Source organism: Arvicola amphibius, chromosome 5 (genome assembly GCF_903992535.2).
Source record: "Arvicola amphibius chromosome 5, mArvAmp1.2, whole genome shotgun sequence".
Lineage (NCBI taxonomy): Eukaryota > Metazoa > Chordata > Mammalia > Rodentia > Cricetidae > Arvicola > Arvicola amphibius.
The window spans coordinates 99,815,400-99,841,428 of record NC_052051.1 but is presented as its reverse complement, the minus strand read 5'-3'; the positions used below and the strand labels follow the sequence as shown (position 1 = coordinate 99,841,428).

Genomic DNA, 26,029 nt, shown 5'->3' with positions numbered 1-26,029 from the left:
GTGTTCTGATCACAGCTCACACTGGCAATAGCTTCTTAAGCGTGTTTATTGTAGACGCTATTGTCTTACTGACTTCCTGACGCTTTTTAGAGACTACTATTTTTCTTCTGTAAGCCCTGAATTCACATGTGAAATTCCTTCCACACAGCGAAGAGTTCTTCAAGCTGAGATTTGACAAGGAACACGCGCAGGGTGTGTATGACCATCTCATGCGGGAGAAGCAGCACTGCGAAGAGAGGATCTTTGAGGAGGACAGGCGATTCCAAAGGCTTGTGGAAATGAGAAAGAGCACCCTGGCCGATATACGGGTGAGTCCTACATGAACATGAGAGGAAACACGGCGATAGCCAAACATGCTGCACATTCTTCATTTGGGGCTGGTGTGATAGCGCTACTTAGATTTTAAAAGTCATTGTGTTCGTGCAATAAGTCTGTGGCTTTTATTTTTCTTTCTGGAGTAGTCCTTGCGTGTTCACGCGGGGCATTGGACTTTCCGTGCATTCTGTGTGGACTCTAACTTTTCTGTTCCTCGCTTTATTTTCCAAGCCTACTGAAGTAAGAATGTAGGTTGTGTTCTTTCAGTGGAGAGATAGGATGATGGTGCTGCTTTATTTCCATGCAAACACTGTTTTAGTATTACAAGTAAATTTTATTGGTTAAGTGAAAACACTTTACATTCTTTTCTTTAAGAATGTGTCTAACCCTTTGAAATCATATGCCAAAATATGTCTTGCACCTGAATTTCATTAATCAAACATTGTAAAGCTAAATATATTATTAATTTTTATACAGATTCTAACTAAACACATGCATTATACTATCCCCCTTTACAATTTACAATGGTTTTTGTTATATATCATTACAATACGCTGGTAAGAGTTTAAAAATGTGTTGAAAGTTCAATTTTTTCATTGTACAATGCACAGTTCTCCTGAAAACAAAATTATATTTATTAAAACTAATTTTTGCCCAAATAAATAAGATAGGTGCAATATTTTATAATAACTTTTATCAGCTTATTTAATCATACTTTTTTATACTTATATATTCTATTATGATATATACACTTATTTCAAATTCCTTTTGTTCTTTCGCAAAAAAGGCAATGTAAGCTTTAATAAATTTTTTAAAAATTGGCTGAACTGTACCTCACAGGAGCGTTCATAGTGGTTCTGAATCACTCATTATTAAGTAATTATTAAATTAATAATAGTTTTATAAATAGTGGTGGTAAGTAACAGTCTTTTACTTGAATGTATGTGGCTTGGCTACTGAAAAGTTTTCTTTTTCCTTCCTTAAAAATGAAAATGGTTGGCGCCATCTAGTGGCGATAAACGATGCCTCCTTCCTAGTCGAGGGATTCTGAGAACTCGAGTGTTTTAAGTCTCAGGCCTGTGACCATGAGGACTCAAAAGCTGAGACTAAAAAGCAGCTCTTACTACAAGACTTGGTCATTTGCTTACTCGAGCACTGTCCCTCGCCCCCGTGTTACTGAAACTGCAGCATCATTTCTCTGAGTTCAATCACATTTCACAGCTCTGGTGCTGAGCACACGCTGGACTGTCAGCAATCACTCCTTGACCGGCACATGAGCATGTCAGTGGAACAATGATCAGTGAAATGCCAAAAAACAGTCACCAGGAGAAAGATGGAGAAAACAATACCTGACCTAACCAGCCCCAAGCTTACAGAGATCTGCCATTCTTTCCACCAAAAATCCATTCCGTGCCTTTCTATCCAAAAATCTCCAGCCCCATAGCCCACTTAGAAGCATGGTATGGGTCCAGTGTTTTCCTCAGCTGTTGTCTCCATCTTAACCCCTTTGACTGACTCACAGGTACTTGTTTGTGGTCAGTTGACCTCTTTTTGGATGAAGGCAGCTATGCAGCTATTTTTTTTTTCCTGTGTCTCAAAAGTTCAGAGCTCAGGGGGGAAGTCAAAGAACACTTGGGTCATGAATGGATGGGTAGATATTTCCAGCCATGCATGGATGGTTGAGGGCCGTGTGCTTTGATAAGTTTGCTGGTCACATGTAGGCATGACAGTAGCAAGAATCAAGAGTTCTTTCAGACTGCTCCGATCTGATAGTCCAGATGTGTCCGAGAACACTCCTGCTGTTTTCTGGTACCATTCTCTTATTCTCCTGCTCCTCCTCTGCTCTCACTCCTGATCCTTTCTGTCCTCCATCATATCTGAAATGTTTGCCACCCTCTCTATCCCCTCGAGTGAAATAGTTATGTCTTCTATTGTTTCTGACCTGAAGGATTCTTTGACGTACCTCAATAATGCTCATTAGGAACCTGACTATATGAAGTTGACTCTTAATCTGTTTCTTGGATAGATTTACCCAAATGGCTTACCATTTGTGACCCAAAGCATGGAGTTCAACTGTGTGATAAGAACATTTAAGGTTCACTGGTTACTAAGTCTCCACATTAAGGATGCTCTTTGTGTGTGACTGGCATTAGGTTTCTAGCAGTGAACAGTGTGGAAATGCAATATGCTTCCTTTTCTCCCAGTGGCCATGATGTTATTCCTCTTTAGAAACTGTAAGTTCATAAATGTCTCTACAAGGCACTCCATGATAGGAAATGTCGCATGAAAGCTAAACTTGGTGTTATTGATCTAGACTGTCCCCTTCAGGCAGAAGAATTGATCACAATTATAGATCATCTGTAGATGTTGTATAAAAAATAAATACAGTATCTTCTATAGCGTTGATCAATGATGTAAAACACAGCAGCACAGAGTTAAAAATGTGAGCAACTATTAACAGGGCTTGAGATTACATTCTACTCTGTGTTCTCTTGCCAGCTCAGACTTTCTCCATGGCAAAGATAATTTCTGGGGGGGGGGGGTTGTTTTTATTGTTGTTGTTTATTCATTTGTTGTTTCCTTCATTCAGTTGGTGTAGGAGGTCCTCCTGTTTGTATGTTGTTTATATTGGTTAATGAATAAAGGAACTGCCTTGGCCTAGTTGATAGGTCAGAACTTAGGTAGGTGGAGAAAACAAAACTGAATGCTGGGAGGAGGAAGAAGGGCAGAGTCGGAGAAGTCATGGATCCTCCTCCGGAGATGGATGCCGGTTAGAATCTCCGGTAAACCACTGCCACGTGACAATACACAGATTAATGGAGATGGGTTAAACAAATATGTAAGAGTTACCTAATAAGAAGTTAGAGCTAATGGCCAAGCAGTGATTTAATTAATATAGTTTCTGTGTGGTTATTTTGGGTGTAAGCTTGCTGGGTAGCCAGGATGAACAAGCAGCCCGCTCCTTGCAACATTCAATCTCTTCTCTTTGTCCTTTATGTTATAAGGGGATGGCAATGAACTACACTGGAAGAACAGTTCCAGACTGAGTACATACACAGATGGTATCTCAGTGCTTTCCCCATTCCTTGTTAACTTTGCTTCCTATTTCCCTGTGTAAGGAAGCTATTTCTTCCTTCCATTATTACCAGAGTCCAGCATTTTCCTAGTCGGTCATTCTGTGACCTTTTCACATGGAGAAAACTTGTCTTCTAACAAAATGGTGACCCTTCCCCAACCTCATTCGACAGCCAGGCACCTAAATAACAAAAGTCAGATAACTTTAACCTAGGCTCTAACTTCAAAGCTTGTTACAGTGTGTGAGTTACTTCTCTTATTGAGCACTCGCCATTTTTACATTTCCCAACAACCATTTTATAAGTAATACTGTATTCATAGCACTCTATGTGGTGTAATGAAATTCTAGGTACTAAAAACCTTGCACCAGCAGGAAGATGGACTATGGACAGTAGACATGCGTACTGAGACAAAACTCAAGTCACAAATGGTGACCTTCATCCAATGTCCATAAATATTGACGATTATTAGCAGGAAGAAAATAACCACATCATTTATGGTCTCAGTAATGGAAATTGATGAATAATAAACTGGTGGAAAAGAGGAATTGACCAATGAATTTCCTTGACATGAAAAGTTTTCCTTAGTGATAACATTCCTGACATAGAAACCATTTTAATACAACATGAAAGTTCTTAGCATGAGGAATGTGTTTCACATAATGAATGCTTTCTGTACCAGTGTTTCCAATATGGTTATCAGTGAGCCATAGAATGTATGAACTTGGCACATCAGAAGTCTGTGGCTGACTGGGAAAAGCATGTTTTATTTGATGGCAGGTAACAAGAAGTGCTAATTTTGCATCAAGAAATGGAGTTTTTAGTCAGACCTAATGATGAACTGGTCACAAACACTTAGAAATCAGGAGAAGGGTACTACATGGAATAGTTCCCTTAAATATAAATTCAAGGGTTCTTAAATATAAATTCAAAAGATTGTGAATATTTGGTTTACTAAAGAAAAAGAGCTTTCCTTTCTTTTCTCATATCTCTGCTAGGTCCCAGATTACTACTAATACAATGTTAAACTGCATAACCGAAATCAGAAGAGAATTTTATTTACGCAGAGAACCGGCCACCACCTTTTTAGCCTTTATCTCTCCCAACAGCTTAAAGGTGTCTGTCTCTTACAGTCTTTGGCTGTTATTCTTTATGAGTTTTCTATGCATATTTTCTACATAATTGTAGCACTTTATGAACGTAGTTTACATGTTATATTTTTACAGTTGCTTTTCATTCTCTAGTACATTGCCATTTCCAGTGCCTCACCCACTGCAGACTATCAGTACAACACATAACTTCTTAGATTTTTATTAGCAATTATTAATTATGCATTATGACAGGCTGCATTATGGTATTTTCATGTGTGTACATAATGCATTTTGATAGTATCCACACCTCATTAGCCCCGTAAAAGGCAAATACAATGGTGCACATCTATAACCCCAGAGCTAGGGGCAGACCCCTGATGGAGGAGAGTCATCTATCTATGTGTTACTTTCATTGGTTAATAAAGAAACTGCGTTGGCCCTTTAATAGGACAGAAAATTAGGTAGGTGGAGTAGACAGAACAGAATTGTGGGAGGAAAAAAAAGCAGATTCAGGCAGAAGCTTCGGCAGTCGCCATGCCTCTCCTCTCCAAAATGGACGCAGGTTAAGATCTCTCCTGGTAAACGACCACCTCGTGGTGCTACACAGATTAATAAATATGGGTAAAAGCAAGATGTGAGAATTAGCCAATAAGAGGCTGAAACTAATGGGCCAGGCAGTGTTTAAATGAATACAGTTTCCGTGTAATTATTTTGGGTAAAGCCAGCTGGGTGGCAGGAAGCGGCCCTCTGCCATTCCATCTACAGGCCCCTGGAACTCAATGGGCGTGTACCCCAGCTACACTGATAATTTCTAGGCTCTGCTACAGAACCTATCTCAAAGAGTAGGGTGTGGAGAACAATTGAAGACAACACCCAACCTTGACCTCTGGCCTCCACACATACATGCACCCTCATGTACACATTAAAGGAACACAAACACCACACACAAATACACAGACCTGATCTTGCTTATTCTGATGTGGCAAGATCAATAGTTCTGTGTTTTCCATGACAGAAAAGTGATTGACTCCTACGGATTGTATGCATCCATTGGAGAGGAATGGAGGATGTTGGATAATGTGGGACCAGTAAAGACTTCTGTAGTGACACCAAGACCTTCCAATGACTGAGGACCAGATTTATGTTGTTGTTCCTATAGACAGAATATAAAGGACTCTGCTGCTGATGCGGAGAAGCATTGTCCAGATGTTAATACAAGGATTGTAACGCTGATAACCTGATACCTCATGGCATAGTTATCTAGAAATAGGGTCTGTGTGTTAAAGAAAATGTGGGAAGCTGGCTATAATATAATATAATATAATATAATAATTACACAGTTGGAGGAGCTACTTGGTACTCAGCAACAAATTGAAGCTAAGAGTCTAGAACTCAGGGAGCAAGAGTTTGGATGTAGTTTCCCTTATAGAAACTTTGCGGGAAGATACTGCATGAGAGGCTTCTTGAATTAAGCACTACCAGAAAAACATATGCCAAAGTAGATATACCAAGTCAGGCCAGCACAAAATGGGAAGGAGTGTGAGAACAGAAGCAACGGGCCCCAGGACTGGACTCAGCAAGTGAGGTGGAGTCACTCCAGGAGACCGTGAAGTAGGAAGGGTGACCATGGGTGTGAATGGCTAATGACTTGTGGAATTGAAGTTAACATGATTTGAGTAAGTCCATAAACTCCAAGATTAAAATGTTGGCTAGGCCATCCGGTTCGATATCGAGGTAAAATGGGATGGTGGTGCAGTGAGGTGTACGAAGAGAGAGAAGGCCCAGTCCTTGAGCCGGACTCTTTCCTAGACATCTCAAAATGGCCAGAAGTCCATTAAAAATACTGCATCTGGCTGGCTGGCTGTGTACTGTGTTCTGTAACCACATTAAAACTCAGAGGAAGGAATATCTTCTGACACGTGTAAGGAATTGTGGGTTGGAAGCACTAGTGAAGAACCAGGGTGGTACTAAAACCAGCCAGACTTTCTAGACTATGGGGGCTGTAAGAAGAAAATCTTCACTCCATGCCCGATTTAGCTAATTCCAACTACCTTCTCAAACAAGGATATAGCATAAAAATGTGTCTAAACTGCTTTGCCAGGGAATGACACACTCAAGTTCACACTGGAAAGGTGGAGACTGGGAAAATTGTCCAGTTTAATTAGTAAGTAGGTATTGAGTTCTTATTACATTCAGTATGCAATTATTTCCCCCCTTTATTGCAAATTGATTCTTTTCTCACACAATATATCCTGACTAAAGTATTACCTCTTTCTTTTTCCTCCCAGTTCCTCCCCACATCCCTTCCCATCAATATCCATTCCCATCTCTGCCTCTCATTAGAAAAGAACAGGCTTCTAAGATGTAACAACAAAACACAACAAAGTAAAATAAAACAAAAACCACCAGATCAAAGTTGGACAAGGCAAACCAACAGAAGGATAAGAACCCCAAAAGCAGGGCTGAGAATCAGAGACTCACTGGATCACACACTCAGGAGTCCCATGAACGATTCTAAACTGAAAGCCATAGTGTATACACGGAGAAATTGGTGCAGACCTGTGTGCGCCCTGTGTTGCTTGCTGCTCCAGTCTCTGAGTTCAAATCAACTCTGCTCAGTTGATTTGTTCTCTTGGTGTCCTCCATCCCCTCTGGCTCTTAAACTCTTTCTGCCTCATCTTCCACTGGGCTCCACGAGGGACTTGTTGGAGACATCTGTTTAAAATTGTGTGTTCTGTGCTCCAATGTTGTTTGTCTCTCTGTCTCTGTCTGTGTCTGTCTCTCCCCCTCTGTCTCGCTCTTATCAGTGCCTGATATGTCTCCATGTCTGGCTATAGATCTTTGTATTTGTTCCCATCTGCTGCAGGAGGAAACTTCTCTGATGCTAGCTTAATAAGGCACTGATCTATGAGTATAACAGAATATCATTAAGAGTCATTTTATCACTACTTTTCTTAAGACCAGTAGTATCTGGTTTTACTCTAGATCTCTGGGCAGTCTAGTCTCTGATTCTTCATCACCAAGGCTTTGTCAAGAATGTTTTCCCTCTCATGGAGTGTAATTCTTACTAAAGATCATTGGCATAAATGACAAGTGCTCCATTCTGGGAGGTAAGGCCAACGTCACTGGAAGACTCTGAAGCATCATTTTCATACACTGTTTCTAAACAGTAAATCAAAAGAAAGAAAGCCATGCACATGCGTCTTCAAGTGACTGGAGGTGTGCCCAGTGGTAGATCATTTGCCAACATGTATGAGGCCATGACTTTTATCTTCAGTGCATGCACACACATGGTGGGGGGGGGATAATAAACCTTTCCCCTTCTCAAAAATGTTTCAAAGAAAGGGCTTTCAAGTCTTGCCAGAGGGTCATCTAAACTATATCACTAATTACTCATTGTAGAATGTTTGTGAATGTGTGTGTATGTGCGCGCGTGCGTGTGTGAATATAGTATAATCAGTGCAGTGGCGAATAGCATATCTCACTATTTTTCTTCCTTGGTTAATATAATTAGAAGCACCTCCCATTATCCCATTATCCTGACCAATCACCTTTACATGGCGTCCTAACCTACGGGAAGATCACCTCAGCTTGCTTGCTTTAAGAAGTAGTGCTGCAGAAGCAAGACATCTGTAGGGTTGCAGTGTTCATAAGCACAGATCTAACCATAGTGATGGATCAATTAGGGACCCATTTTCAGTTACCAGAGCTTTCAAGTATCAGAGGCTTCCCACTGAAGTCACATCACTGAAATTTTCCTGCTAGAATTAGGAGTTTTTTTTAAAAAAACCTGGCCCTGACGCTCTGACAAAACATCACACAGTGTTTTGTTCACTGTGTGTGTGGGGGGGGGGGTAGATTGTCAACATTACCCAAATCACTCTTCCACTGTCTGATTTATTTGCTTGCAGAAAACACATATACCTGACCTCCTGAGGGAACGGCATATCTCAAATTTGGGTGCCATGATAATCATAACAGTTTGAGAGGAAATGAAATAGGCTATAAAGAGAAAGGAAATGAAATATATAAACTGTTGTATGGTGTCAAGTTCATTTTCAGTACGATATAAAATAATGAAAATGCTTTTCGATAACCTTTGTTGATTTTTATAATGTGAAACACTTTTATGAAAAAGACAATGAATGTGCTAAACAAAAAAAGTGAAAAAAATATTTCCAGCTTTGACTCCAAGTTCTGCATTCTTGCCCATGACTTTACATCAGAGTTGAATTCTGAGACAGAACAATTTTTAGACAAAAGATTCTTTCCTACCCCATCTTTAAAAACATTAACCAATTTTTTAATCTCAAGTGTAAGGGTCATTTCCTTCATGAGGCAATTCAGTATGGTAGGTAGCAAACACATTTCTCTAATTTTATAGTTATATTTTGAGAATTTAAACTGAGTGACATTGAACAAAACTTTCCCATCACCACTTGGATTTTAAGGTACAAGTATGGGATTGTAATGGTCCCCTCTCTCCCCCTCCAACATACAAACTTCCCAAAAGCCTTTGGCTAACTGTTAAGAACTAGGGTATCATTACTGTGGATCATAGGTGCCCAAATGGTCTTCTTTTTCACCAAGGGGAATTAAAGCCCCATACGACTGAATGCACGTTAGTAACTGGTCTTCTGAAGTTCAAAGGTAAACAGAATATAGTCAGCATAGCTATCTCCATGCCACCCATTCACTGGAAAATTAAGGTTCTGTTCACAAAGAACTTCCTCCGGCACTAGGAATGATATCAACTCTCATTTCATTTGGTTTCTGTCTCAAGACTACAATCATCACTTATCAGATAGGAGGGTACAGCCAGGAAAAACAGGGCCTAATAAAGTGGAAACTTAAATGCTCCTCTAAAAAAAATATGCATTTGTAAACCAGACCTCTTATATCCTGCTCTATGGTCACCATACTTGGGATAAGCAGAATTTAAATGATTCATCCAGAGGACACAGTGTCTATGAGACAAGATTGCCCACACTGCAGGCATCAGCTGATCACAAGTTTAGGGATCCCCACAAGCACTCTCAAGCTTGAGAGTTTGCTGAACCACTCATAGAATTCAGAACATTGCCTTTATAACTATTGTCTCATCACAGAGAAAAGATGAAATTAAAATTAAGCAAGGAAAGCCAAATGGTCCAATGTCCAAGAGCGATCTGGATGTACAGCTGCACCCCTCCTCTTCCGGTCATTGATGGTGCTATCGCCTCTCTGACATGAGATGCACAATACACACAGAGGAGCGCATCCAAGGAAGCTGCTTTGTCTAGAATTTAACTGGATCTTAATTGCACATTGCCCACTTGGCTCTCTTTTAGTCTACAATCTATTATGGATGTTCCTAAACATGTTTGAAGTACCACAGTGTGGACCAAAGTCTCCATCATCAGTCACAATGATGGACCATGCAATGCCTCCATACTAGCAATCATATTTTGGGGACTCACAGATTCTTCCCAATAAAAGAGGGCAGAGGTCAACCCTCTTTTGAGATAAGTTAGTTCTATGCTATGTATTGGATTACTAAAGGAGCCAAGCTATGCTTGACATTATAGGACACAAATCCTTGCCCAGATCTAATCTCTCGTTACGGTAAAGAGAGATATGTAGAATTACACACACCTTACATTTCCTCTAGAGGAATGAGAAATAAAGTAGAAGTCCAGGCCTTAGAGACTATAAGGACATTACAAAACAAACTTGATTCTTTTTAAGAAGACACAAGGTTGGGTAGATAAGGACGGCATGGCTCTAGGAGGAGCTGGGGGGAGGGGTGGATGTGATCAAAGCACACTGTGCAAAATTCTCTAAGGACCACTTAAAAAATACACATCGCACAATGTGTTCCCATTAGGTCCTGTTATTTCCCTGACTATTTTGTGTGTGTGCTTTTGAGTGCATGTTCATGCGTATGCAGGTGCATGTCTGTGGGTATGCATGCATGCTTGTGAGTTTGCCTATGGAGGTCAGAGGCCACTATTGGCCGTTCTTCTTCAGGTGACAGTCGTCCTTTGTTTTTTGAGATGGGCAGTAGCACGACAGAGGAATACAAACCTGAGAGATGCATGGCAGTCAGGAATGCAGTGCAACTAAGGCTCAGACGTACTTCTTCATACACACTTGGTGCCACAGGAAATGTGGTCCCTGGTAAGTATGGTCCCTTCTGAGAGAAGTCGTCCTCTCCAACCAGGTTCTACTACACCAAGAAAGTTGGAGGCCAAATTTATGATTAGGAGACAGACTGAAACTGTGTCCAAATGTAACAGGTCTGATGTGATCCCATTTTGTTTACTCGGATAATCCAGGGCAATCTCCCTGGTTTGGGAACATTTGATTAATGCCCCCAGTTCCATTTGTAACATCCTTTTCAGTAGATTAGTTAGTGCTGAATAACTAAAGGGATAATACTTTGGAGGGAGAAACATCTTAAAATTTATGATAAATATTGGTTCAGAGCCATATGTAGACCACTGATTTACAGGTTTTTCCATGTCACTGAGATATTACATTTCAAAGTTTTACTCTGGGGATAATAGTGTGGATATTTCCTTGTAACCAATAAAGGATAATCCCAGGCTACAAAGCCAGTCTGGAATTCTGATTTCCCTGACTTCAACTGCCTTCTTTCCCAGAAAGTTTAATGTTTTACCTTACTTGGTTCTGGGCAATCTTTGCATTCGTGCTTTAGCAGACCACCAAACGGATGGGTGTATTAATCTACTCAAATAAGCACATTGAATTCCATGCCACTGAGGCAATTCAGACCCGACTCCCCCCATATCACTGGCACAGGGTTTGCACACAGCTAAGCACTGACAGACCAAGGCTTCGGCAAGCATTAGTTTGAAGCTGGCCTTTCTTTGGTTCTTTATGTGATGCTTCGCATTTTCAGGGTGAATGAGCATAACCAGTAATTACTTTGGACTTTCGTGCTCTTCAGGTGTTTAAGTAGCAGTGCAAGGATCCCTCCATCATGCCTAGGAGTTTGCCTAAGCTGCGCTCTTGGCAGTCTATCTTCTTTGGACACTTACGATCCTCTGGGAATATTGCGCTCTTGGCAGTCTATCTTCTTTGGACACTTACGATCCTCTGGGAATATTCCAGAAGAAACCCGGGACCATTGAAAGGATCGCTTTTGTTGGTGTCAACCTCACTTCAGTCATGACTCCTGCTGATCACCTATATGGGCCTTGAAGAATACCACTCCAAGTCAACCCTAATGATCTCTCAAGGACCCTGCTCACCCTCTAATTGACTCTCAGATCAAGGGGAGCAAGTCCCTGGGTGGCCCAGCAGAAAGTCTATGTTGGGTGAAGTCAGTCCTTACATAAGGCCTGTGATTGGCGGGACTAGAAGCTGAGCTAAGATCAATATATAACAAGGAGAGATATATCTGCAATTCTCCTTGTGTTATTACCACATTGAGCCCATAAAATATTCCTCCCGGTTTTGTTATTGCTATTGCATTGACATTGAGGGGTGGGGTTCCTACCTTTGACTTTCTGAATATAGAATAGGTTGATGCAGTAAAATGAACTTGAGGCAGTAGAGCACCAGAGACAGTAGTGGTGGTTGCTACAGTAGTAGCCATGGCATAAGCAGCAGCATGGTTGCTGAAGCATTCTATAGAGGACTTAGAGGCAGAGGTAGAGGCAGTATGAACAGTAGAGGATAACCAAGGATGCAGGAGTGTGGGCTCTGGTCACTGAGGAGCGTACAGGGTCTGTCAAAGCTTGGCATCTGAGGGTCTTGACCTCCAAGATTGCACAACTAGTTGGCACTGACTGCTGTTCACCACTGCTGCTGCTAGCTGCTACCAAAAACTAAAGATTTCCTTAGCTGCCAAGACCACTGACAAGTCATTAAATTCTAGAGCAGGAGCCTCCAACCTGAGAAGCTGGAGCTCTAAGCAACTAGCTTCTAAAGCAGGGAAAACCCTGTTTCTAGCATTTCAGCCCAGCCACAAGCCTTGTGCACACAAGGGCTCAGAGCTACAGACAACAGAAGCAAGTCATTCTGGGTACTCATAGTTTTCGTCTTACACAGCAAAGGGCCCCAGACAGCTGGTAACACACTTATATGAATAAAGTCCTTCTGCTAGAACCTTACTTAATTCTGTTGTAAGTCAACATCTCTAAGGGCACACTCTCGTGTATACTCTACAAGTTTTTGTTTTGTTTTTTAAGGATGACAAAGATATCATACATCAGCACAGCATACGAGGCATTCCCTGGGTGATGCCTCAGTCACACACACAACTCAAATTTGGTTCTGAGTCTGGGGGGAACACAGTGTGTTTTAAAGAGGTTTTAAAGAAGTCACCGTCTCTTTCAAGAAGCCTGACATGAAGAAGAAGCCATCATAGGTCATTAGTGTGAGGAGAGCCTCATTTGGCAAAGGAAGCCTGAATTACAGCTGAGCTGAGGTGGCGGAGGGAAACAAGGGCAAGCCGACATCCCTGCCTGCCCATCAGGTCCCCCTCCCTCAGTCCGTCTGCAATGGCCTTTCTAAAAGCAGGAGTTGGGATGTAGCCCCTACCTTTCCGTTTGAGCACCAGTTTGTCTTGTGGTTTGCATGTCACCTGAAGTTACCCAGGAGGTGTGTCTTTAGAAACCGTTTTCCAATTTAATATAATTGAAATCAGCACAGTCCAGTGGCCGGTTCAGATCTCAGTCTCTGAGCAATCTGCTTCCCTTATAGACTGCTCAGATTCCCCTTCCCTCCTGAGAATACGCTGTAAGGAAAGTAACAAGCCCAATACCCCAAGGTGAGATTAAGGAAGGAAACTCAGGAAGGCGGGGTTCTCTGCTGATAAAGTGACAGGCAGATCTGGAGACGTTAGCATCCTTTGTGTCCTCGTTTCTGCTCCACTTTAGGCAGCTTCAGCACATCATCATTAGAAATCACCCATGGCCATGTTTGGGTCACTAAACGTGAGAAAATGCTTTGTTTGATTTCTAAACTGCACATTGCTTGTTATATCTGTGGAGCAGATAGAAGTGGCCTGAGACTGGCGGCCATCATATACACCAGCTGCTAGGACAATGCACTGCTGTTCAAGATGAAAACACGAAGTGCAGAAACATATACTCACCCCTCCACTTTGTCTGAGGCAGCTCGTTGGAATTGAAAATCAGTATAAATCCCTAGTGAAAAGACAGAGCCATATGAAATTCTAAGCATTCTGAATGGCAAATGCCAAGTCTCATTGTCTGCATTTGAAAGTGGATACTAAGCATTTGGGAGCAAGCTTCATTGCCTATAATGGAGGGGTTTAGCCTGAACATTTTATGGTGTTTGGCACATACTAGTTAACGAATAAATTCTTGTCAGAGACACAATTACGTAGATGGAGAATGATATTATTATAGAAGGTCAAAGGTGAATTATCGAAACCAGGAGAAATTTGTTGTGCTGAGTGGCGGTGACAGTGGTGATGGCAGTGATATTTTGCTTTATTTTTTTCCCTTCAAACTGTACCTGCTTCCTCTCTATAAGGGCCATGCTGGTGAACCACAAGAGCAGAAGAAAGTTGGAAACTACTAACCCACAGATACTTTAAGATGCTATTTTCTATGTAAGATCCACCATAACATTCACACCTAAAAACCATTACCTTCTCTCTCTTCAGGCATCCTCAAGATTTCCTTAGATTAAATGATTACCCCTTCAGAGCACCCTTTCTTGCTAAATATGTCTAAGTTTCTTTGTCAGAAATTTTATGTTTTTATGTTCCTTCATATTTCTCTCCTCCTGTTGCTTATTGTTACCTTCCACTTTGGGTTTGAGTATTATTTTCAAACATTTTTCCAGCTTATAAAAAGAACTATTTTATTTTCATAAACAGTGTTTCAATGCTATAGCTACCATAAACAGACACTAGAGAACAACATTCAGACTGGAACGGAAGATTCTGGGGTGCTCTTTCCCCCTGACATGTGCAAGTTTACAAACGTTCAAAGCAACACCCATAATGCTCTCCTACCCAGTGCCACCCATATCTCTTTTCCACATTCTCCATTTGTCTTGGAAGCTTACAAATTTATTTGTTCTTTGAAGCAAGGCTTTCCTTGTATTGCTTACCCCGAGAATATCGAGAGGTCCTCTGCCTGCTCATCATCTCATGTTTCCCTCTAGAATTTCCAATCCTCTGCCCCACCCCACCCCCAGTGACTGATAGAGGACAAACCCAAGCCTCTTGCCTGCTGGCTTTGTGATTTCTTCAGTACTCCATTCTGACATGGAAGCATCTAGAGAGTCGCATGCCCTTCCAGTGCTCCCCAGATCTGCTTTCCAGTTGTTTTCTGGGAGGAAAGTGCTTGTCAAGACCCTTACCCAGGTCTGTACTTCGCTTTAGCACAATTCTTTTCAAGAGTTGGTAATTTACCCCGACCTCACCTCGTTACGTGACTGAGTAGGTTAAGAAAAGCCAAACAACCGTGGTTTCGTTCCTCGAGTTTGCTGCGTTGTTGTTTTCATTGGTGGTATTGGATGCTAATAACTCTATGTGTCTTCATGGACGAAAAGGTCGTTCTTTACTACAGATTACATTCTTATTTGAATTTAGTCTGCAGATAGTGGAAGCCTAGTGCAAACTACTGGTTGTTAGGACAGATCTTATAAGATTCAAAGTCTGTGCAACCCCCAAATGTAGATGAGTATTTAAACAACAGCACAACCAGGCCTTTGGTTGTAGTCAGTTTCTATTTAAGATTCCAGCTTCTTCATTTTGGGGTCACTGCATGCTAATTACTGACAGTTACACACCTGGGTGTTTATGTGTGTATCTGATATTATATCTATTCTGTTGCGTTTCTACTGCTAACATTGAGCTGGTGACTTTCCTGGTTTTTCCTTTAATAGGAAACACTTAGCTAAAAAGTTGGGTTCCTTGTAAGCAGCCATACCTTTTTTGTACATCTTGAATAATTCTTACTCTGTAAAACTCTGCAGTGCGCATTAGGCAGCAGTGGTGTCTCAGGATAAACTCATCGAGGCGACTCTTTTCAGACTTATACCTCTAGGATCATCTACTAGACACACAGAAGAATAGCTCTGGACATGTTTTGTGTTTGTGCACATGTCCTGTATTTGGGATGGAATAAAACAAAAATATAATACACACCCCAAAACACATTCTAAACATATTCTTTTCCTTCTTTGTTTGAAGTCCAAATTCATAAAACATCTGAAATTGGTAGAAAAAAATGAGCTCCATCTGTCATAATCCCAGCTGTAGGATCCTTAGGTGCAGCAATTCTGGGTTAGAAGAATGGAGAAGAGATAGGTAAGTTAACATAAATAGAATCGCTTAAATAAAAAAGTTAAATAACACATGTTAATTCCTCCCATGATGGTTTTTGCATCAGAAATTCATAACAAGAACTGTTGCTGTCTAAAGGGTACCTGAACACGCCGTGAACATTCTATAGATCAGAGCTCAATGAAGTAAGAGTGAGTAATAGCCACTGACTGGAGAAACTTGTGGAATAAATCTATTTAATTGCATCTTTAGGGCGAGCTTTGCTTCTGGGTGGGGGAGCAGAGCTGAGTGCCCCATCACAGACCCAATCTCACCAGTGTCAGTGAGCTGTGTGAGTTGTCTCTATGGGTTGTAAATTGGATCCCCTCAGTGACCAGTTAATGTTTTCTGTATTTACGGCAGGATTTCTGTTTTTTACAGCCACCAGGGCACTTTGGCAACATAAAAATTTAAAAATAATTTTTAGCAATCATACCGTGCCAATTTTTTATAGTTAAAGGGGCTCATTTAAATTGGAAAACCTGCTAGTCTGAAATTTTCATCTGAAGGATTACCACCAGCCTGAGTTACTTGTCTGATGAGGGTTTCACATGGCTTATCTAATGTGAAATCTCCATGTGGTATATAGTTTCATTAAACGGTGATCAAGAATACATTAGTTCAAAACAAGAAAAGGCAATGGAGCTTAATCCGCCAGGCATCTTGGCGCAACAACTTTGAAAGAGTTAGTGAAGTGAAACAATTTGAGAATTAAAAGTCTCCCACTTACACCAGACTCCTGTCAGGAGCCTCAAAGTCAGCCTTTTTCTGTTTTCTGTTTGCGTTCTAAAGAGAGAGAGAGAGAGAGAGAGAGAGAGAGAGAGAGAGAGAGAGAGATAGCAAGAGACAGAGGGAGACAGAGACGGACACAGAGAGACAGAGATAGAGAGATCGCCCTGAAACAATATTTTGCATGCTGAAAAGACAATAGAAATGCATATATGAGTGAAATTTACCTAATCCATTAAAAATATATTTATCAAGATGGAAAGATAAAGTAGCTGATAGAAGCACTGAAATAACCAGAGAAGTGAATTCTTTAGGAAAAAAACACAGGAGAAACAAATTACTAGTACAATATAAGGAAAACAGATTCGTGAGGTTCATAAATATGATGCGTACTTGAGTTCTATACACAGAGGTATGACAGCATCCTGCTAAGGCATTATCATTAAAGCAGGCAGGTATTCATAACACAAATGGACTATTTGAACAAGCTTTGATATTATTGTATGATTTATACATTGATATGCTAAGAGTGTTAATTATTTTACATTTTAATGTATATAAATCAACAATGTTGATGGCTTTATTGGTAATATATATATGTATATATCAGAATATAATTTAGGATGACAATACACCAGTATATATAAAATTCATCTAATACATAGTATCTAACATTGGCAGTCAGACAATGCATACATTCCTTTGATCTACCTAATCATTTTCTCCCATTAGCACTTGATGAAAAATGTATTAGCTTATGTCAAGAAATCTAGTCCCAGGACAAATGATTTGAAAAAACTCTCATATACTACAGCATAAAGTGAAGCAAGGGATTTTTTTTAGAATGGTTACTTCTAATATATTTTAAATAAAGGTTAAACATGTTATTTGATTGGACTAAGTAGGAAAAGGACAAACTTATAATTTAATTCTTCATAATTTTATTATAGTACATCAAAAAATTACAATGACTCAAATTCAACAGTTTGGCTTCTGGAAACGCCTGCCACTAAATACTGATATTTTCCCCCTTGATTTTGAGCTTGGATTTAGAAATACTGTAAAGTAAGTACCCATACCCACTCCATTTCTCAACCCACATATTTCAGCCTTAATCCTGAAGGACCTGTGTCTAATGGTGTCAAGATATTTCAGGTTCTGTGTTATTTAATCTGAGTTGTCTTGTGAAAAGTGATGTATCCCATGATAAAACATATTTTAAATCCTCAAACGGTACATGTTAGCTATTTCATGCCTCTGCATTTGCCTGCCAGTGGAAAGGACACACCCCGCATTCCTGTCTCCCTCGATGCTCCCTTCATATGTAGGCTTCAGATTCTGAGTTTTATTGTTGTTATATGTGTGGTTTTCACAATGTTCCTTTATCATCTGCCGAGGTGTTTGTAGCTAATGCATGTTATAGCTTAGAGATCCCATGAGCAAGTCTTGGCATGTCATACATCTCTTATCTTTCCCAGTTTGCTGCTGGGTAGCCTGTTAGAGAAATTAATGAAGTTCATATAGTTGGCAGCACGGCTAGCCACAGAATTTGGGCACTCCCTAAATTCAATCAGAATCTAGATAAAACATGGGTTCTATTAATGTATGGGTGCTGTTATACCCCTATTAATATAGTTGAAAGCCGTCAAGCACTAGTGATTCTCAGAAACATAAAAAAAGTTTGTATTAAAAATCACTGAGCAGTACAAGAATGGGAACAATACATATAAATTAAACTCAATGCCCAACTTTAGGAAACAACCTCCAGTATAAAAGATGGCCTGTGTTTGCAGCATATTCCTCGCCGCAGCAAATGTAAGATTTTTAGCAGGGGTTTGCAAACGATTAGTACTTACTCTGTGATTGTTTTCTTTTGGTTAAAAGGATAAAGATTTTTTTTAAAACCACAAACCCTGCTGTACTTTTATTTTCCTGGTTGTAGGGGGCTGTTTTAAAGAAAGTTAGTGGTAAGAATGGTGGTATTTACTGTGGCCTGTGTCTGTCTGTTCACAGCTGAGCACCTCTCTTGTGTATTCACTGACAAATGGCGATCACGTCATCATTTATCTTATGACAAATAGCAGATCCAGCCACAAACTGCTGGCCGTAGCAAACTTACAGGATGAAGTTCTTTATTGTTTATGGTTTCTGGGTTGATGTATTCATGCCTTGTTTATTTGTGAAATGAGCAAAAATCAGTAAGCAGGCATGAACAGAAATTTGGCCACGCAATCAATTGTGGTTCTTTTTTTCCTCCAGTCTTCCAAGGACCTTACAAGGAAATTCGCTGAACTAGGTCTAAGCTGTAAGCTGCCTTTAGAAAGAAAAGTCATTAGAGGATGCATCAAATTGTGACATTATGCCCTTAAGCCAAAATAACACTGAATGGAGTTCCTACCTCGCATTAACCTCCTGAATAAGGGTCTTAAATTTGATAGCAAGCTATTGTCATAGACAAGTGGCATAGGCCAAGAGTAGAAGGAAATTACCCCACTATACTCTCAATTTCAGCAACGCGATGAAGTTCTTACCCTTTGTTTCATACAAAGGAAATTTGCAACTTGACTTTGTGCATCAAGGTGCACTCTACCTGAATCCCACGCACCAACTGTGTTCGTGTTGTATGAATTCTCAGCGTTATCATTCATGTAGCTCCTATGATTGATATGTAGGAAGTATTAGTCAGTCACATACTAAATCACGTTCGACACTGAGCTCAAGCTGTTCCCCAGGAGTCTGGGAGCACCCGCCAGGACACACTCAATGCTGAAACATGGGATTCTGAACAATGACATGCATCTAAATTAACCATAACAGCACAGTAAAAAGATGAAAATCAATGCAACTTCTTTAGATCTGTGTCTCCGAAAAAGCCTGTGTGACATTTTATTAACAGCACACCTTTAACATGTTTATGACGTTACTCTGACTCTAGGGAAATGTATCACAATTATTGATCAATCACTAATAAGTATAGCATACTAAGAAGCATTAACTCCAAACGTAAGATTTTCTTCCCCCTTTATTTCAGAGTAAACAGAAAATAAAGACACATCTTTCTATATTTGAATATGAAAAATAAGGTTCCTGTGTAGGATATACAATAAAGATTTCATGTCTGGGTTGGTTAGCTGCTATCAGCTGAGTGAAGTAACCCAAACAAGTCTGTATAAGATCCAAAACTCAGTAGGGAAAAGTGGTCCTCAAAGGCTTCACAAATCATGGTCTCATTTGCTGAAAATTCAGTTAATTGCCTTCCATTCATATTCTCAAATGCTTCACATAAAACCACTCGATACATGATCTCAAACTAACGTGCATGATTTTACCTTAGTATGAGTAGCCTTTAAGCAGTTTTCCACATAACCCATGGTTTAGTATAATAAAAATACTAGGAACTTATATGAACCACATGTATAATCATTTATACCCAGAAAAGTTTTCTTTTAAAACAAGAACAAACCCAAAACCAACTTTCTCTGTCCAGTTAATATCAGAGAGGTTTGTTGACTGGTGGCATTAAAACTAATATTCCCATTGGATGTGGAAGTTGGAGGTTCAGGACAAGCTGCTACACAGATCTGAGATTTGCATATGCTCTCCTCGTGGCTCATTGGAGGTGAATGAGTGTTCCTTCTGCACACAGCTATAGGACAGTCTTGATGCAGTTATTTGCATGAGCAGTTTGATTGGTAAACATTGCTCCTATCTCGCATAAAAAGACTTACTTGGGGTACATTTCTTTTGTGTAACAAGAGTATGTAAAATAGAAGTAAAAAACTATATACAGATGGAATTTGGTCAAATGATTCACTGAGAAGGAAAATCATGTATGAGTTGTGATTATTTAGCAAATAATGTTAGTTGAAATTACTCTAAGATAGAGAAATCACCAAGAAGTTGTAATTCATAATTAAAACAGTAATATTTGAATGAATTTCATGTTCTTTTCTTTAAATACCTTTGTTTTAACAAAGCTGCAATGACTGCATGTTTAGTATTGTATGCATTTTAACTTAGCAGATAGTTTCTACACTGTTACAAATTCTTCAAGAATATCTACACATCTATATCTAAATCTAACATATAGCTATTGATAGATATTTGAGTGCTTTAATAGCTGTGATTGTCTTGTCAGCTTGATATGACTAGGACAATCTAGAGTACGTGTCAGATATAGAGTACACAGATATATATGTCTGTGTGTATATTTTCAGAGATTTACCAAGTGTAAATAGCACCATTAAGTGGGTTTGCCACAGACTAAGTAACTGGGTGGAGGCGGGAAGTATGCAGAGAGCACCCACCTTCCTATTCTCTCTGTCTCTTCTTCATCATGGAGTGAGTTGCTCTGCTCCAAACCTATCAGATTAATAAATCTCCCCTCCTTTTAGTTGTTTATTCAGTCGTTCTGCTTCATCAATGGGAACAGCAGCCCAGCAGTCCAGTGGAGAAAGTGAGTGCCCAGTGCTCTTGACTGAGTAACAAGTGCTGGATAGAGTTGAAGCTTGACTAGAAAGTTACTATGACCTTGACTCAGGCTGCATACCATTTACAATTCAGACAGAAAAAAGACAAGTAAGGAAGAAACCAGTTCAAGTGATAAATGTGTGAAAAAAAGGTGGGTACATAGAACAAAACAGAGGGCCAAGGAGTGTTTTTCCAAGATGGCTTTGGCCTAAAATTTTATTTTAAACTAGAAGACTAAGTAGGAGCTATCCATGTTTTTAAAAGGTGTAAGAAAAAAATTGGATAGTATATTTTGAAAGAGGAAACAGGACATATCAAATAAGGTGAATTTCTGAATAGGTAAGCTCAACAAAACAAATGAAATCTGTGTATGCAAGCATTGTGGGAGGCTGAGGAGTTTAAACCTTATCTTGAAAGAACAGAGGAGCAAGTGATGAAGTTTCAGATGTTAATGGTTCCAACAGTTTTGACTCCTTTTAAGGGAGTATCTATGGCAGTAACATAAAACTGAATTTTGGTATGTAAAAACTTGGAGTTGAAATTAAAGGGAAAAATTCTTCATAGCTCCAGGTCTGCAGTAGTGGTAGTGGCCATTTCAAGAAACACACACACACACACAGAGAGAGAGAGAGAGAGAGAGAGAGAGAGAGAGAGAGAGAGAGAGAGAGAGAGAGAGAGACAGAGACAGAGAGAGAGAAAGAGAGAGACAGAGAGAGAGACAGAGAGAGACAGACAGAGACAGAGAAACAGAGAGACACAGAGAGAGACAGAGAGAGAGAGAGGAGAGAGAGGTTTGGTGGAAATAAATTAATGGAACATGGTGAAACCTTGATTATTCATTGGCTGTAAGAGTCATTGAGATTGAGGAATTCTAAGTCCTAGGTTTCTAGGCCATGAGACTGGTTAAGCTGGGGCACCTTCTTTCAGGAGGAAGAAAAGTATAAAAGAAAGGAATTCAGCCTTGGAAATATTGAATGAGTTGACTGTGTCACCCACATGATCATGGAAATACCGCCATGGGCCTGCAAGTCCACACTAAGGGAATTGTTTTAGAAATGGAGGAAACATTTTTCTATGGAGTTATTCAAATATCAAATGAATGTACACTGAGAGGTAAGAGCAGATGGTTAAGGTCTGGCAATATTTGAGACCTTGAGAATTTCACGACCTCGTAATAAGCTGCGGCCTGAAAGATTACATGAAAACTTGAAAACAAGCAGCATGACTGTGACATTCAAAGCATGGTTTGTACAGGAAAAAAAGATGTTGTCATAGATGACAAAGACAGCCGGAAAACAAATGAAGTTAGGGCTAATTAACAGACCACAGTTCATCTAGATGGTGGAGGAAGAAGGCATATTTTATTGAGCTGATGAGAAACTAAGAGCACAAATTTGGAATAGATTATTCTTCCCAAAAAATACAGCATGTCAGGAAATGGTAAGTTAGTAGACAGAGCATAGGGAGATGTTTGGATTTTGTTGTTGTTGTTTGTTTTGTTTTTCTTTGCTTTGCTTTGTTTTGGTTTGTGGGGTCACCTGAGCATCCTTATCTGCCCAGAAGGAAAGTCTAACAAAAGAGAAGTTCTTTTTCTAAGAACAAATGAGAGGTTTAAGAAGCCAAGTCCCCTAGGATGTAGAATAAAATAGGACCACACAGAGCCCTGGTGTGAATGCCAGCCTTCAACAAAAGGATCTTAAAGCGGTAAAAGGGGGTGTGGAAGCAGATGAGTTCTCTTTTGAGATCCATTATTATTTTTATTCTTGTGTATGTACATGTTTCTGTCTGTGCATATACATGTGTGTGAGTTGGGAAGGGAGCTGCAGATGCCAGAAAAAGGTGTCAGATTCCTTCCCATTAGAGCTACAGGAAGCTGTGGGCTCCCTACCAGGGACACTGGGAACTGAGCTGGGGTCCTCTGTAAAAGCAGAGCTTTCCTAACTGCTGAGCTGTCTTTCCAGCTCCCATTTGCTTAAGGTTTATTTTTACTTCAAGCAGACGACTCTAAACAGGGCGACAGAGAGAACATCGCAGTGAGGCTATGAGTTTGGTGAATAGGTTGGTACTGAAAAATGTGCAAGAGATGTAGCTGGGGACCCATTAAGGACAATTACTTACAGACCTTGAATTTTTAATAGCATTGGAAGGTACTTTGACCCAGTAAAAGTAAAATAAAGTCTTTTTATTAAAAAAAAATCCAGAGTTTAAATTTGATAGGACTGCAAAGGACCTAAACACAGATGAGAGGCAAATGTCTATTGAGGACAGCAAATAGTACTCAGAATGGTGTCGTTAGTGTCTGAAGAGGTGGAAAGTAAAAGAACAAAACATGTACTAGTGTTTGGGCAAACACAAGGATCAAAATCTGTGAAATTTTTAGCCAAAGACAGGAGGACCCATTCCTTTCAAAGAGAGAAAAATGAAAAATCACTCTGAAATCCTCAATGTGGAAGTTGTTGTCCCAAAATTCAGGAAGCTAAGGGAGAGGGATCATGAGTTTTCAAAGGCAACCTAATTCATATAATAATATTCTGACAGGAAAAAAAAAAGCCTGGGGACAGAAGAGAGTAGTTAAGGGAGACGGTAGGAGAGAGAAAGAAAGAAAGTGAAGAATAAAAAAATTAAAAAATAGCAAAGGAAAGAAAGAGGAAAAAAGGGAAGCAATGACAGAGAAGCTGAGGGCTTCCTGCAGCTTTCCTCTTAAAGCCATTCCCTGTGAGAAAGTGAGGGTTGGATCCCTGCAGGGGAAACCAACCGAAACAGGAATCGAAGAACTGGTAGTGACAAGATGAAACCGCGTTGCTAGAATCTCAGAAACGAAGCCTTTGAAGAGAGCACAGTACAGGTGTAGGCAAGGGTAGTTACAGAGACAGGCACTGAAGTTGGAGGAAGCGGAACTGAGAATATCTGATCCGGGGCCAGCCAAGCACGTTCTCAGGAGAGCGTGAAATCAGAGGCAAGGAAGTGTGCACAAAGCCTTCACTGGAATTTATAAATTAAAAGCTGGAATAATGACTTTCTGGGAAAAAACAAGGAAAAGGAATACTGAAATGTCAAAAGACCCACGGGGCATGGAAGGGCAGAGGTGGATTTTTAAGTGTAAAGGCTAGGCCAAAGCATGCCAACATAAATTGTCATTGCCTTCGTTCTTACTTATGTAGGAGTAAGTTGTTGGGGTGGACGGCCTATAAAAATTATGAAAGGAGGAGTCATAGTTGCTACCACTCAATCTAGCTTTAGAACAAGATGAAGATGGGAAACTTGAGACACAGAAGGCTTATTTCAGAAGGAACAAATACAAAAAGCCCAAATATGAAGCCATAGGAAAATGGAACAAGAGTCACACTCTTCTCCACTTACTGATATGGAACCTTGTTCTACAGCTATCTTTGTTCTATTCCTGATGTCCTCACACTTCCTCCCACCTCTCTGTGCGCACTCCCTGTGAGCCTCTATCTACCTGTCAATGAAGACTGCTCTTTTGTTTCCCGGCTGCCCAGACCCACACAATCACACAGAAACCATATTAATTAGAACAGTTTGGCAAATGACTCAGGCATATTTCTAACTAGCTCTTATACCTTGAATTAACCCATTTCTATTAATTGCATATTGCCAGGAGGCTGTGACTTACCAGGCAAGGTTCCTAAGGTTCCAGTGTGTCCTTCTGCTTCAGCATCTATATGATGTCTCCTGACTCCACCTACTCTCTCTCTTTCTATGTCTCTGTTCAGATTTCCCATCTGACTTTTCTCTGCTAAGCCATTGGCCCGAAACATTTTCTTTATTAACCAATGGTAGTAAAACTTGTTCATAGCATACAGAGAAGAAAACCACATCATCTACTTGTGAACACACACTTGAGAAACCAGAGCTCAGTAGTTCTATCCCCAAGCGTTATAAGACTTGTACTTATGAGATCCTGAATGATTCATTGTGCTTCTCTGGATCTCAGAAACATGACAGCAATTCAGGAGCAGCAATGAGAGTGCAGAGGCCATCTCTCTTGTTCTATTGTTGTATCCCTCTGTAACTTCAGAATAAGATAGATAGATGATAGATAGATAGATAGATAGATAGATAGATAGATAGATAGATAGATAGATAGATAGAGAGATAGAGAGACAGATAGACAGACAGACAGACAGACAGACAGATAGATAGATAGAACATGGAAGTAGGAGATATTACCAAATCACTGCCGGATATATTGAAGAAAACTCTAGAGGATGGAAGTTTCTGATACAGGAAGAATACACATGGCACAAACCAGGTAGAGATAGGAAAGAAGTAGGAAGAAGTGGGAATAAAAGGTGCTCTATACCTTGTAATAAATTCTGTACAAAACAAAGGTGTGATGCAGAAGACAATATGTTTAGTGCAAGAGTCAAGCCTTGGATGCTGTTCTGAAAGAACAACAACAACAACAACAACAACAAAAAACCAAGTTCCTCAGAGGGAGTGTGTGCTAGGGATAGCATGTTGTCTTCATTTATCATTTTATCCAGGTATTTACTTATTTGTTTATAAATATATACATAGTAGTTTTTCAAGACAGAGTTTCTCTGTGTACTCCTGGCTATTGTAGGACTTCCTCTGTAGACTAGGCTGGTCTCAAACTCACAGAGATCCTCCCGCCTCTCCTCCTGAGTGCTCCAATTAAAGGCATGCACCACCACTGCTGGCCTTTATCCAATTTCTACAGAAAGTCACAGTATTCAAAGTTGTGAAATCCTTGGTGAAAGTTCAATACACTACATTTTAATAATAATAAAATATAATAATAATAGCAATAATAAATAAAAAACCTGCACAGATCATAGACCTCAGGAGAAAGAGAAGACAAGGAACTCATGTATTTTGTTTCAGAAAAGAATGCAAAGGGACAGATTTGAACCAAAAGACCCTTATGAAGATTGGCTTGATAGGGATTTCCATTCAAGAAGTGTGTGTGTAAATTATTAACAATGTTGGACTCTTTCTTTTTGCAAAAAGAGTAATACTATCGCTTATTGCTATTAAGGAAATATTTTTTT

The 26,029-nt window shown here is 40.0% G+C and overlaps 1 protein-coding gene across 1 annotated transcript in view; it reads left to right on the top strand.

Moving 5' to 3' along the window:
• The window catches only part of Ccdc178 (coiled-coil domain containing 178), a 331,929-nt gene that overhangs the window by 106,239 nt on the left and 199,661 nt on the right, over window positions 1-26,029 (top strand). The window contains exon 15 of the mRNA XM_038331445.1: window positions 149-308. Coding sequence (XP_038187373.1) covers window positions 149-308 — 160 coding nt within the window. The remainder of the gene's footprint in view (window positions 1-148; window positions 309-26,029) is intronic.